The sequence below is a fragment of the Melospiza georgiana genome, chromosome 3 (genome assembly GCF_028018845.1).
Source record: "Melospiza georgiana isolate bMelGeo1 chromosome 3, bMelGeo1.pri, whole genome shotgun sequence".
Lineage (NCBI taxonomy): Eukaryota > Metazoa > Chordata > Aves > Passeriformes > Passerellidae > Melospiza > Melospiza georgiana.
Genome location: NC_080432.1, coordinates 5,512,078 through 5,526,032, shown reverse-complemented (window position 1 = coordinate 5,526,032; position 13,955 = coordinate 5,512,078). Strand labels below are relative to the sequence as shown.

General features: G+C 42.1%; 1 protein-coding gene across 5 annotated transcripts in view; it reads right to left on the bottom strand.

Annotated features, from left to right (window-relative positions):
• The window catches only part of RUNX2 (RUNX family transcription factor 2), a 215,397-nt gene that overhangs the window by 131,423 nt on the left and 70,019 nt on the right, over positions 1 to 13,955 (bottom strand). For all 5 annotated transcript variants that reach the window (XM_058021192.1, XM_058021193.1, XM_058021194.1 and 2 more), the window contains one exon: positions 12,197 to 12,301. In XM_058021192.1, the coding sequence (XP_057877175.1) occupies positions 12,197 to 12,301 (105 nt within the window). The remainder of the gene's footprint in view (positions 1 to 12,196; positions 12,302 to 13,955) is intronic.

The following is a 13,955-nucleotide window of genomic DNA, read 5'->3' as shown; positions in this document are numbered from 1 at the left end:
CCTCACTGGCTCTGTCAGTGAGACAAAGGGGTGCTGAGGTGCAGGAGGGTTGGCTGTGAGGAGGCTCCACATCTTGGACATATTGAAGAGTCCCAAAATACATCTCAAACCTCTCTGGGCTCACACCCCATGTGTCTGTGTGTGTTAGAGCCTGCAGTGGCTGTGCAGACCGTGCCAATTCAGTTGGAGAGTATGCACCCCAAATTACCCCTCTGGAGAGGCTGAGGGTGGGGAAGCAGAGCCCTGCCAAGCACTGGTGCTCGGGGCCATGCTGCCTTCTAACCCACAACGCCTCCAGAGGCCCTGCTGGATGCTGTGGCCCCAGTTTCATCTTCTACAAAGGTTGTTGCCTCCTCCAGCACGTCCCTGGTGCACAGGCAGGAGTCACGTCCTCCTCTCCAGGGCTGCTGGAGATGGCACCTCACTCGTCCCCTGCCTGTCACCAGCCTGACCTGTTGACTCCAGAGCTGCCCACGAGGAGCCCCTGTCAGCTGCCAACTTAATTTCCTACGCAGGATTTCCACTGAAGCTCGTGGGTTATTTTTCAATTCAAATTAATAACATGTTAGATTGAATATGTTTCAGTTGGAGCTGGTAGAACAGCCTATCATTCCTGTTACCCAACACTTCCCATTACAAAACCCAATTTTCAGTTGCTCCCAACTTTACTGAACTTTGACTGTTTGCATTCCATTTTTTCTTGCATGAGTATGGAACACACTTCTTCAATTTCAACCAAAATGGTCCGACATTCCTGGAAATGAGTTAGCTCAGGGAAAACCTAGCACCTCGAAAAACATTTCTGGCAATCTTTTCTTGAAGGAGCTTTTTTTGTCACTCTCTTTTGGAGTGGAGTTTTCTAACTTGGCACGGCAGATTGGCTCTTTTTTTTTTAGAACCTCCATGGAAATTCATCCAGATTTGGTAAAATTATGCAACTTTGAAAATTAAAATTTCATCAAATAAAAATTCCTTAGATTTTATCAGTTAAAAGCTTTGTTTACAGCTTGGCAAAGGGAGCTGATGGCTGACCCAGATTTATGCTTCTGCCACACAATTTTTTGTAGTTGCTGTAGTTAAGTCACTTAAAACAAGGTGCTCTTAGATAATATTCTCTGTGTGAAAAATAAGAGTAAGTGGGTGGATTCCACCCCACAGGATGTTGCTGTCCTATGGATAAACCAGCACACACTCCTACAGTGAAGGACTTTTTCTGTCTCTCTCACACAACAGGCATGAATTAAAGCCACATTGAAAACTCACTGGCATGTCCCAGTTCTGAGTGCTCATATGTGGACTTTTCCTACTATAAATTTTGTCTGCAGCATATGCACAAACTAAGATGCAGAGCTCGAGGTACCTGCCCTTTAATAAAAAAAAATCTTTTTGTTTTAAGTCAACAAGTTATTATATATCTGATGTGTAAGCGTCCCCTTTGTCACAGATCTTAAATCTACTGGTTATTCCCTTTTACACCAAGTCACCAGAGGAAAACAGTTCTCATTTAATTTGCATGACATATATGCAGTTAGTGAGGTGTTTACTTTATATCCCACATGGATGTAAACACACTTCCCAAAAAACTTCCTTCTTCTTTGAGCTGGGACTAAAAAACAGTCACTGTTATCTGGATTTTGGAAACACCAAGTCCTTCCTGCTCTCTCCTGTAGTAAAGACTATCTCTACAAGCCAACTGTTATCAGGTTTCTCTTTTGCTGCCATCTTTCAGGAATAGCAAACATGAAGAAGAAGAGTGAAACTAATAACACAGATCAGTGAGTCTGCACAGATGCAAAGAGCAGACCCTGCCCAAACACTGAGCTGGAGTGTCCTTGGTGTGCTGGAATCCTGCTGCCCTGATTCCCAGGGAAGTTTATGGCAGCGTTCACACCGCGGGCGATGAATATTGATTGCTGTGTGAGCCTTCTTCAGGGCACTCACAGACATCCCCTGGGCTCACTCTGGCACAGCAGAAGATAAAGGCTCATTAAACTGTCTGACTCTGACGTGGAGCTGATGAGCATCATGTATGAGAGCTGCTGAGCTGCAGGGGACACAGCTCTTGGGAGAGGAGGGCACCCTCAGTGTGGGGAAAGGTGTTTTAAAGCAGGGCAGACACCTCTGCACTGAGTGTCTGTGAGCTTTAACCAAGCAGGTACAGGAGGGGAAAACAAGAAATTTTTAAACCACACAGTGGTTATTTATGTCTAACAAGGAGGGGTTCGCCAAACCCTAAATTCTAATGTGTTTCAGAGAGCAGCCCTTCAATGTGGCTGTTGAGAAAGCAGACACCAAAGCTCCCTTTTAAAAGGTTTAAATAACAATTAGAAGGAGTATGAAGTTCTTCAGAGCTGTGTGCTACTGCAGGTGGTGGTAAGCCAGGCAGTTTGCTTAAACCCAGCTCAAGCACCTGCAGAGCACCCAGTGCCAGTGCAGTGGTCTGGGCTGCTTCATGTCCCCCTCCCTCACTCACATCCACTGTCACCTATGGAGGCCTAGGGTGGGATAAACCAGCTTCTAACTCACGCATACAACCCTTCCTTGACCACAGTGGACAGGAGCTGAGTCACTGAGTCCCCATATCAAACTTTTAGGCAGCTACAGTTAAGGAGAGTTAATCCATATGTCCCTTTACAAAAAGGATTTTTATTTGGACAGCTTAGCTGATGAACTGAAACACTGAATTATTTACATTCACAGCTCTATTGCTGAGCCCTCTTCTGTAGTCAACACTTCTGTCTACAGAGGTGATGATTTTACTGCAGTGCTGGTTTTACAAACTATTGTTCAAAGACATCAAAAAAGGCCAAAAATGGAAGGGGGCGGGGGGGCATAGTGCAGATCATCAAAGCCAAAAAGTGTCCAGAATGAAAGAAAAATTCTGTTCCACCAATCTAGAGTCTATGGCGATAAGAGACCCAAGAAATGAAACACAAAATTATTACATTAAATTATTATTGATTTAATTGGTATTCTAGAAATGTGGAACCAACTCTATTAAACTTCACATATCTACAGTGCTTTATAAATTCACTAGATAACTGAATTATTGAAGCATTTCTTATTGCTTTATAAGAATCTGAATCTGGGTCCTTGATTACACATGTACACAGGCAAAAAACTCCTAAAAGTATTCCATGAGTAATTCCCTCTGAATTGCTTACCTGTGGTTTGTATCACACAGCAACCCTGCATTGTATTTCCAGGTCTCTATTCCTTTCCAGCTTCTAATGATTGTGAACACCATCCCTTTTCAAAGAGTAATCTCTGGCTTTCTGATCCATTTTAATACAATCATTTAAAATTGGGCTTCTTTGAAAATCTAATCTGGGATTTTACATACAGAAACAAAACCAGACCAGAGACTACAATGACACCTGCATGTGCCTGCTTCTTTCCAAGAAAAAGCTGCACCAATGTGAAACTGCTGAAACTGAAAAAAATAATTGTCTACTTGTTTCATGACATCTGAAGTGATACTCCAGAATAAAATTAGTTAGATCCCTGTGTCTAGCAAATTAAAGTATAAATGCAAGAGCTGGAATCATGCATTTCTTCCCCAGCACACTTCTGTGGTGCTTCAGAGGTGATGATTTTCCTGTTGAGCTCTAAGAGCAATGAAACAAAACACCTCCAAGTGCCTCTGACTGCACTGACACTGAAGACCATGTCTACTGCTGCAGGAATGCAAGAATGAGAAAGTGCATGAGGATTTAAGGAAGCAGACAACTAATTGGCATTACTCACATGGATTACAGACAGGCAGGAAGCAGATTCTGCTCTTGTAAGCACCCTGATTAATACCTCCTTTGGCACCCTGAATTAAAATGAGCAGGGCTACTAAAGAAGCAGGGCATTATGAAGTGGGAGTAAAGTTCACAAAATACGGTGGGAGAGTTTGAAGAGGGATGGAAGCATTAAACATTTATGCTGGCAATAATCAGGTGAAAGGGTTTGTCTTCCCACGCTGTGGGAAAGATTACATCTCAGAACCACAGGAGAATGGGCAGCATGTTCAGTTTGGATAAGTGAGGAACAATTAATATGTTCTGCTGTGAAGAAGAACATTGGAATCATGGAGTACTTCCCAGTGCTAGGAAAATCTTCAAATATATTCCCCAATATTCTTCACCTTTAGGCAATATCTGTAAAGTGAATTGGCACCTTTGTAATGTTTCTTATGGAGCTGCAACTGCAGTGTGAGAACCTTACTCTGCCTACAGCTAAATAACAGGAGTTTTAATCTCAGCAGTTCACACAGCCCAGGCTGAGTGGGGCCTGAGCAGTACCTGACTACTGAAATCCTGCAGGAGGTGATAATGATGCCTTAGTAGATAGCATCATTTCTAAGGTATGTACACTGCACTCATTATGGCAGCTGCAGACACACTTCAAAGTCAGCTTTAAACAATTCCTTAAGCTGTCAGAAAAGCAGCAGGGACTGTTCAACACCAGACAAAGCCCCCACCCAAGAAGGTGAGTGAACAGTGGGTTAATCCAACACTGAGCTCCTGCTCCCTGTGACTGCACCCTGGGCTACCTGCCTTGCAGCACACTCGGGCTGTCTGAGCTGCACCAGGCTTAGCACACTTTGGGAGTACAATATCTGCAAATCTCATCTGATTCCAGCCATCTCCAAACCAGGGTGTCTAGTCTAGGCTAGTCCTCAAGCCTTCGTTCAGTATCAATGGCAAGGGATGAGAGTCCAAAGGGCACTTCACTGCTCTCTAAGACGAGCATTAACATATGAATCACTCTCTGCAAGGGCCTGTGTCTCTTCATTCACTTCAGAGGAAACCTACTCTACAGGTCTGATTTTTGGAGAGCTGAAAGCCACCCACAGCACACAGCCACCATAGTGCTGAATAAGCTGGTTTACTGTAGATGAGATTCATAATAGGGGATCTGAGCAGATACAGGCACTAAGGAACCCAGTTCCTCATCTGGATAGGGATTCTGGCATCCCAAATATACTGCAGCATGAGATCATTACTCAGTTTCTTCCCCTGAAGTTTCAATTAAGTATGATATTCATCCTTATTTCCTCTTCTGCATTCCTTGTCTGGTTAAATCAGCATCTGTGCTTCACATCTGGGATGACCATGTTTCAGTGGAGAATGAAGTTTATATAAAAATAAAAATAAGTTCTATAAAAACTTTAAACAGAGATTTGGAATAGACAGTAAGCAAGTGCTACCTAAGTACTTCACTTACACTTTTCTGATGCAGAGTTTCCAAATATATTCACCCTGTTCCTTATTTCCCAAACCACTTTGGAAAGTGAAGGGAGATGTATAAGAGGTGCTACACTGAAGAGTAAGAAAAAAAAGCTGATATTAGTAGCTACAAGCTAAATGCATTTCAAAAGTGACAATGTCCAACAGTTCCCTTAGAACAAAATTATGGAACAAAATGGTTTGTGGAAAGCTACTCTAATGCCTTTTTTAATACCATCTTCCTCCACAGGACCAACATGGAGTAGAGTCACAAAGTTATAAAAAGTCACTGTCCCTGGAGGTGTTTAAGGAAAGACTGGATGTGGCACTCAGTGCCATGGTCTGGCTGACATGGAGCTGGTTGCTTATAGACTGGCCTTGATGATCTCAGAGGTCTTTCCCAACCTAATTGACTTTATGATTCTGTGACATGGTCACCCCTTTTCCTCTCCTCCGAGTCATGCCCTGTGGAGATACAGAATGAACTCACTTCCACTGTTACTTCATTTGTTTGATTACAGCCCCTTTTCCACATCTCTATATAAATGGAGAGTGCAAGCAAAACTCTCTTATCGTAGAACAACGCAGCACAACTACACAGAGGGGCCATGATTTTATTTGTAGCTTGGAGGGACACTTTGAATACAAACAGCAATAGCTGGAATATGAAAAAATCCCTGTGATGGCCAAATTACATGCCAAATGTACTAGGAATAGATTTGCTTGGAAGCAAGTGTTCCCTCTACAATGGGATGGAAACAATCTGTTCTGTTGACAAATACAAACCAAAACTGCATTGCTGTTGGTGAGGACATCTTATGGAATGGTTTTATGCTCAGACTGGTGCATTTGTTTTACATAATCGTGTCACCATCACAGTGAATACATGGTCACTCTGTCACCTCTCTGGGCAGCAGTGTCCTCCTATGGAGAGAGGCCCAGTGCTGTCACATACATTGCTGAGATTTCAGAACTCAGCAGTTCTGAGTTCTTACAGTGCATGAATTCAAGCCATGAGTGAACTAAGCAGATTTTGCTTTTGACTCACTCTATGCACTACACAAGCAGAAAAAAGTAACAATCACCAGAAATTATTTTGTCTCACAGTGTCTGCTTCTCAGACAATGAGATTTTATGCATGAGCCCTTCTCTAGCCACAGTGGAAGAAATAAGAACGAACCCTTGGGTCCTTGGGATGCAGCTACCACCCCAACAGGCCCAGGTCACCTTGTCACAGCAGCATGCATCATGGAATCATAGAATCATGGAATCATAGAATTGTAGAATCATAGAATAGTTTGGGTTGGGAGGGACCTTAAAAATCATCTGTTTCCAAAGCCCCTGCCATGGGCAGAGAGACTTTCCACTATCCCAGGTCACTCCAAGCCCCATCCAACCTGGCCTTGAACACTTCCAGGGATGGGGCAGCCACAGCTTCTCTGTGAAACCTGTATCTGTGCCTCACTGCTGGTTGAGATAACTGTAGGGAGCCCTGCTCTGTGGGTTGCACACTCATCTCAAAAGTAACCCTAAACCACTGGCATATGCAGTGTCTGTCACCTTTGGTGGGGAACACTTGAATCATCACACCAGCCTCTTACAACCTCCGGGAACGCTCAGGACCTCCAGTCCCCAGCAAGAACAGTTCTGTGAAATTACACATATGCAAAAAATAAACCAGCAGCAAATGATGGTGAGTGAAACTCCATCTTGCCTTTTACACTGCAGTAAAGACCTGATGTTGTACCACTGGAAACAGAAACACTGCACTCCTTACTGGGGACCTGGTGACAAGGAAGTCAGGTCCCAGTCTGTGAGTGAACTGTGCTCACGCTCAGATACATTAAAGATGGTCACAGAAAAGAACCTAAACCATGGCCCTGCTGAACGTTTCTCTGGCTGTACAATCACACCTTGCCTTGTTTCTTACAAAGGAGCATTAGATTGCATACATTAAGCTCTACAAAGTCATTTAGAGCAACTTTCAAAGCCCGGACCGCCCACTCTGCCTTCCTCTGCTCCCACAGCCACTGGGATAAACCCAGACCTACCCAGCCAAGCTCAGCAGAGATCTGTCACTCTGAAAGACACCAGAGAGAGCCACGGATTTTCTAACTTGGGTTTGGATGAAACCCCAAGACTCCTCATCACATCTCAGGGTATTTAGCATTGACTTTAATTAAAAACCTCCCCATGCCAAACCACATGCAGATGCAAACCGACGCCTTCAGCGTCTGCAGCGCATCGCCCGAAAAAGCTGCGCTGCTCCACTCACTCTGAGGTAGATGCATGAAGGAGGAACCTGCCTGTAAAATTTCCTCTTGTTCTGCAAAGTCTCTCTCTCTCTCTCTCTCTCTGCACTGCCCCAGTTTACCACAGTGCAAAAAAAACCCCACAGTCAAATAAATATATTCTTGGGAAGGAAGGGAGGCTGGTAGAGTGGTTTTTGAAGGCAGGCCAGAGACTATTCGGAACGGGGGACACACAGAGTGTTTTAACTGCTGTGATAATTCTGCATAAAGAGATGGTAAGGCTCTAACTCCTTGCTGTAGCATGCCATGTGTCCCTGAATAAAATTACTGCCATGCAGGCTGTTAGCAGAGGAATGCGTAAACAGACAATGTATCCTTGCATCAGTTCCACAAAATGTTGCACAACACAAATGCCTCTCGATGTGTCATTTCCTGCTTGGCCACCGGCCCAGCTCCTGACAGGCAGTCAACAAAAAAAGTAAAAAAAAGAAGAAAGAAGAAAAAAAAAAAAAGAAAAAAGAAAGAAAAAAGAAGAGGAAAAAAAGGAAAGAAAAAAAAAGAGAAAAATTAAATAAAGAAAGGTAAACTGAAAGATTTAAAGCTGTTCTACTCCAAAGCACATTCCACTCGCCTCAGACTTATCCCTCCACCCTCTCCGCCTTTGAAAGCAAAGAGGGAGAACTTCCTAAAAACTGTTATGGTTTTAAGTCGAGGAATCTCAAAAATCTCAATCACTTATCTGCTTTTTATAAGCCGGGTCGGCCAAACAGTTAATGTGGGGGCTGAGCAGAACCCCTGGCTGGCTCTCTCGCTGCCTTTTGCACAGACAAAAGGGCGATGTGATGTTTGCTCATACCTTTCATCACGTGTGCACCTTGCAAGCAGAGAAACGCTCGGGAGCTGAATGAAGCACAGCACTTTTCTGCCCCGAAACGCTTCAGCTCAAAGCTCAGAGCTGCTTTTCCACTCACACTGATAAAGAAAGTTGGGGTCGGTGACTTTGGAGCCTACCTTTCATTACAGATAAACTAAAGTTTCTGGAAGTCAGGGAAAATATAAAAATATACAGACTTCTCCTCCCTCCTTCCTCATGATTCCCCCATGACTGGGTTTGTCCCAGTAGTGGCCAGAATGGAGGATGTGCCTCCTATTCTAAAGGTACCACTATGGAAGGGCAAATCATTATTTCTGTAGTTGTAATGAGGTAAGGCAAAGGCATTAAAGGGGGCCTTAGGTAAAGATTTGGGTGGTTTCTTTGCTCTTTTTTTTCTTCTCCTCTGACTTCCTTTACAGTAATCTCTGGCTATCTGTCGGTCAGTTATGACCTCATGAAAACTTCTCTGGAAAACTTCTTTCAGCCCTCCCAGCTGGAAGGCAGCTCTGCTGGCTAAGATCTGCATATGGCAGAGGTTTTATCCTGGTTATGAGGAGAGAAAAATATCTGCAGGATTTCCTAATGATTCCCAAAGATCTTATACAACCCTGTCTCTAGACTGCATCACTCAGAGTGCAAAGCACTGTCTCAATCCAGCATAGAAACTGCAACACAGAAAATGTCCCTGGACAGTAATTTGGATAGACTGGAAGAGGTTAGGTAAAATGAAATAAATCTTTTCTGAGAAAAAAATCATCAGAAGACCTTTTCTCCTATAGAAACGGGCAAGTTTTCCTAACAGAGCAACCTGACATCACTGTCTCTATTAAAATATTTTCAAATAATAACAGAGAGGCAAGGCAGCAAGCTTCTACAAGCAGATGTTTAATACGACTAAATGGCACTTACATTTAAGAACCCGACTTTCTGAAGTGCTGAGCATCCAAAACACCAACTGGAGTCCCTGCATGCCACGACTGTTCAGCACTCCTGAAGTCAGGCTCTAAATGTCTGTGATGTCTGTCATGGCTTTGCTGCTGCTGCTGCTGGGAACCTCGCAGCTTTCGATTGCTCGAGTCAACTTGCCAACAGAAGGTCAGAGTGCCTTGCCTATAAACAAGCCTTACAAATTCACGATCTAAAGCATGATGTCATGTCTTAAAATGATAAGCTGGCAACAAAGTAAATGACATTTTGTAAAGATGTGCATAATTTTATGTTTACACTCCTCAGAATGAAGGTTCTAATAAGTCATTGGTTGTGTTCCTTTAAAGGGAAGTTTTATAACTGAGATGAATCACAACTGCAAAAGATCAAAGTTTAAAAACATCAATGATGCCATGGGGTACTTTTTAATCTTGTAATGAATGATGATCATGTGCTCTTATGAAGTTGCTCCAACTGCCAACGCCAGATGTGTATATTAAGAAAAAAGTTGTTTGTGATGTGACAGCTCTGGTTGAGCTGCCAGAGAGAGGAAAACTAGGATAACTAGCTTGAAACGTTGGAGTGAAATACAGATCCTGGCAGAGAGGGGCACTATTTGCCGATACATAACTTTTAATTCAAACACATTTGCTATCAGAGCTGCTCCTTGAATGCCTTATTGCCCCCAACCACCTAATATTCCTTATGCCACATAGATGCCAGGTACATTCACTGAATGATTGCTACCAAACTAATGTATCTACACAAGTGCAGGGTCTCTAAGAAGGAAGCAAAATTTCAGTGAAACTTCCAGAGCTCACTGGAACTACTCTTTCCCTACAAATTCAAGTTTAATGATGAACCATTCCAGAGATATATGAATCCTTTCAGAATTAATTGAAAGGATAAGATTGCAGTATTCCACCAAAACACTAAAGTACAAATAGACATTCAAGTTCAAATTCTACTTTCTTGAAAAAAAAAAAAAAAGAAAAAAAAAGGGAAAAAGGAAAGAAAAGAAAAAGATGAAGAAGGACACAATAACTCCATGCAGGCCCTAAGAACTCAGTTACTGAGCATTTCTAGGCTCAGCTATTCAAAGACACCAGCAAATGGGTATCTACATACAGAGGCATCTTAGGTGAAAAGTAAAAAATTCCAGCAGAACTAGGAGATCTTGTTAAATTTTATGAACACAGACTCACTTTCAATCCATGGATCACCAAAACATCCCCATGCCAGGAGGATGCCTTTCTGTGCTGCACAGGGTAATCCACACTACTCTCCACATATCACTTTCAAACCTCTCTGCTCTTTCACCACGGTTGTGTCCTCTGCCAGGAAATTTCCTCTTTTGTAGATGCATCAAAACATGGATGGATCAATACATAGCCTCCAGATGGGAATGGCTAACTGGTGTATAACTTACTCCCTGCTTTTTACTCCATGAGTGTAGCTTCCCCAGTGTCCTCCAAGTAAGTTACATGGAGCACTGGCTGCAAGTGAAAATTAAAAATGGGAACTGACTCACAGAGAGAAGACAGAACAAAAATCCCCCTGCTGTGACATCACAGCACCTCAGCTGTGATCAGGTAGCACCACAAGTATGTACCTAAAGAAATGTATCCAGAGCTATTTGCTTTTTCTTAGCTATTCTTCAAAGTGAAACTCTCCAGCCTGGACAGTTCTTACAGGAGCATTTGAGTTCCCACCTCGGTGTAAGAGGAGGTGACTCTGCAGCGTGTGTTGGCACGAGAAACACTTAACTGCATGAATTCTGTCTACATCTTTCTACTTCTGTCTTTGTGGTATTTTAAACTAAACACCATGAAAGCTCCTTGAAGGTCGTGTTTGTATGTGCAGATCAAAGGCAAAATAATTATTTGAGATGCTTCCATTATAGGGATTCTTTTAATGTGGTATTCATCAAATAATTCTTAATCTCTAAGTGTAATTTAAATAATGCTATACCTGGCTAATCCAATCAATTTAGAGTAATTTCTAGTTAGATTAAGAAAAAACTCCACAAGTGGCTCATCAGTGATACCCGTATGATGTGAGACTGGTTACCAGCTAAATGTGCTAGACAGAGAGACAGCCAGATAAATCCTGATGGATTAAACAGACTTGACTGTATCTAAAAATAAGTGCTACCCATAAAACTGCTAGGACATGACAAAAAACAATTGTCATAAAAGTACAGCCATTGCAAAATAGATAAATCATGGCAAATAGATTTTTAGTGAGCTTGCATGGCTAGGAGATAAATGTGCTGGGTGAAAATCTGCTGGACTATGTTTTAAAAAAATATATTTTCTGTACACAAATAAGAAACAAAGACTATGCTGTTGATATACTGGGTTTTTTTATCTTTCTTTGGCCCTGGGGGTCTATGATGAGTCCATAGCTGAAAACCAACTTCAGGTATGATGAGATTAACCAGGTGCATTAATTATCTGATGGCAAGAGAATTTAAGGGCAAACAAAAAGGCACTATATTATATATTTCCTCTCTATGCTAGGACTGATCCTGAAAGATCAGGCTCCTGTTTTGTTCTAAATGTCTTCAGCTGGAAGCTCACAGGAGTTCAGGAAATGCAGCACGTTGCAGGATTGTATCTACTGTGTCTAAATCAGATTATATATAAATACACTGGGTTTAGTTCTCATTTACACTGGCAGATAATGTATCAAGACCTTGATGTGAATGAGAATCAGGTTTGGGATTGCCCAAATTCAACCAAGCACTTAAGTGAGTGTTTAATGCAAGTATGTGTGTGGTCCAATAGACTCCAAATTAACTATGCACTCATATATTTTACTGAGCAAAAATCAGTGTTTGACAAAGATATACATATTTCATTTACAGGTCTCTATTAAGCAAAATTAAGCAGGCATAAGAGCAAAAAGAAGGATATAATACTCACTTCTTGGCTCTCTTGGCCCATCCACTGTAACCTTTATAGCTCTGTGGTATGTAGCGACTTGCGGGGGATTTGTCAGGACAGTTATTGTCAAAGTAAAGCTCTTCCCTACAAAGAGAAAAAACAACAAGGAATGAGTGATTACAACATGAAAACAGTCACATGCATGTTCAGTAAAGAATCAGTTTAAAATTATTCCCTGTCGTTACCACAATCGTGAAAATTAAAAACATAACTGACCATAGGAGTTTTCCTCCCCTTCAGTTTTACTCTATGTCAAGAATACGTCCATGTGTTGACAATCTAAATGCTTCTTATTTAATAATGGGTCATCATACAATGACAGAACAAAAGTGATTCACTGCTGAGGACAAGCCAAATTCTTTGCTGCATTGAAAGTGGTGTAAATCCAAAGCAAGTCAAATAATTTAAAAATTTACTCCAGTTTCGCAGCTGTGTGACAGAGAGCAGAATGTGACCACATGTTATTTACTTCACACAGTTTTATCATTTCATTTGTTTGACTTGACTACAATAAGATGAGGAAAGAATATATTTTCCTTCTGGGAGATGTTTTAACAGGGAGTCAGTGTCTCTGTCCTTCATATGCCAGGGCTAATATGATGATATCATCATTATGGAACACGCCTTTTTTCCCTACACATTTTCCATCTATGAAATATCAAGAAAGCCCCCAACTTTCCTGTGAGGGTGAGCAATGTCTGTGTGCACGTACTTTGCTATCGTCAGTCTTCATTGTTGGGCTCTTTTTTTGTTTTGGGGTTTTTTTTTTAATTTTTCAAAGCTTGAATTCAGGCAGAGATTGCACAAGACCATCTACAGCCTTCAGCTGAATGAAAACGTTAAAAAGAAATAAATAAAGGGAGCTGCCTGCTTCTGAGCACACATTTTCACAGGCCTGGCCCCCGTTTGGGAGACTCACTGACAGTTGTAATCTGTTAGATATGCAACGGTTACTCATGTCAGATAGTCAAAACTGAAAACTGTTTCAAGACAGGAAAAGGTGGGCGTACAACAGTGACTCAATAAAACAGTCAGCAATCTTTGGCCTTCATGCTCATTTAAGCTGCTACTTTACCAGACACTTAAAGCTCTTTTTTTTTTTTTTTTTTCCCTCCTCCCTGGGTGTATTTGTGCATTTTTGCTGCTAGGGCTTTTCCTCTCGCTGAACTCTGAAGGCATTCAATCAAGGCACAAATCTTAAATGCTATGTAACAGCACAAACTTAATGCAGTTTTTTCAGGCCTAATACAGAACAGCTTATATATAAGGCATAATACAGAACAGAGCTTTGTCTGTCAAATCTAGTGATTGGTCTTTCTTTCTGGTCCAAGTCGTATATCCCCCAAACCTGCCTGAGACATGCATCATTTATTATCAGGAGTGCAACTTCAAACTGTCCTGGCTATAATTTTCATGAACTAGAATGTGACATGGATTTTTTTAAAGGAAATACAACTGTCATTTAGAGTAAAATGATTTTCCAGGTGAAGCTGTGCTCCAGCTGTGCCCAGCTCTCTGGGAGATGCTGGCTAGAGGGAAGGTCAGGACCCTGGCAAATAGAATTATAGAATGGTTTGGGTTGGAAGGGACCTTAAAATCATCTTGTTCCAATCCCCCTGCCATGGACAGGGACACCTTCCACTAGACAAGGTTGCTCCAAGCGCCATCCACGCCTGCCTTAAACACTTTCAGAAATGGAGAATCCAGAGCTCCTCTGGGCAACCCGTGCCAGTGAGTC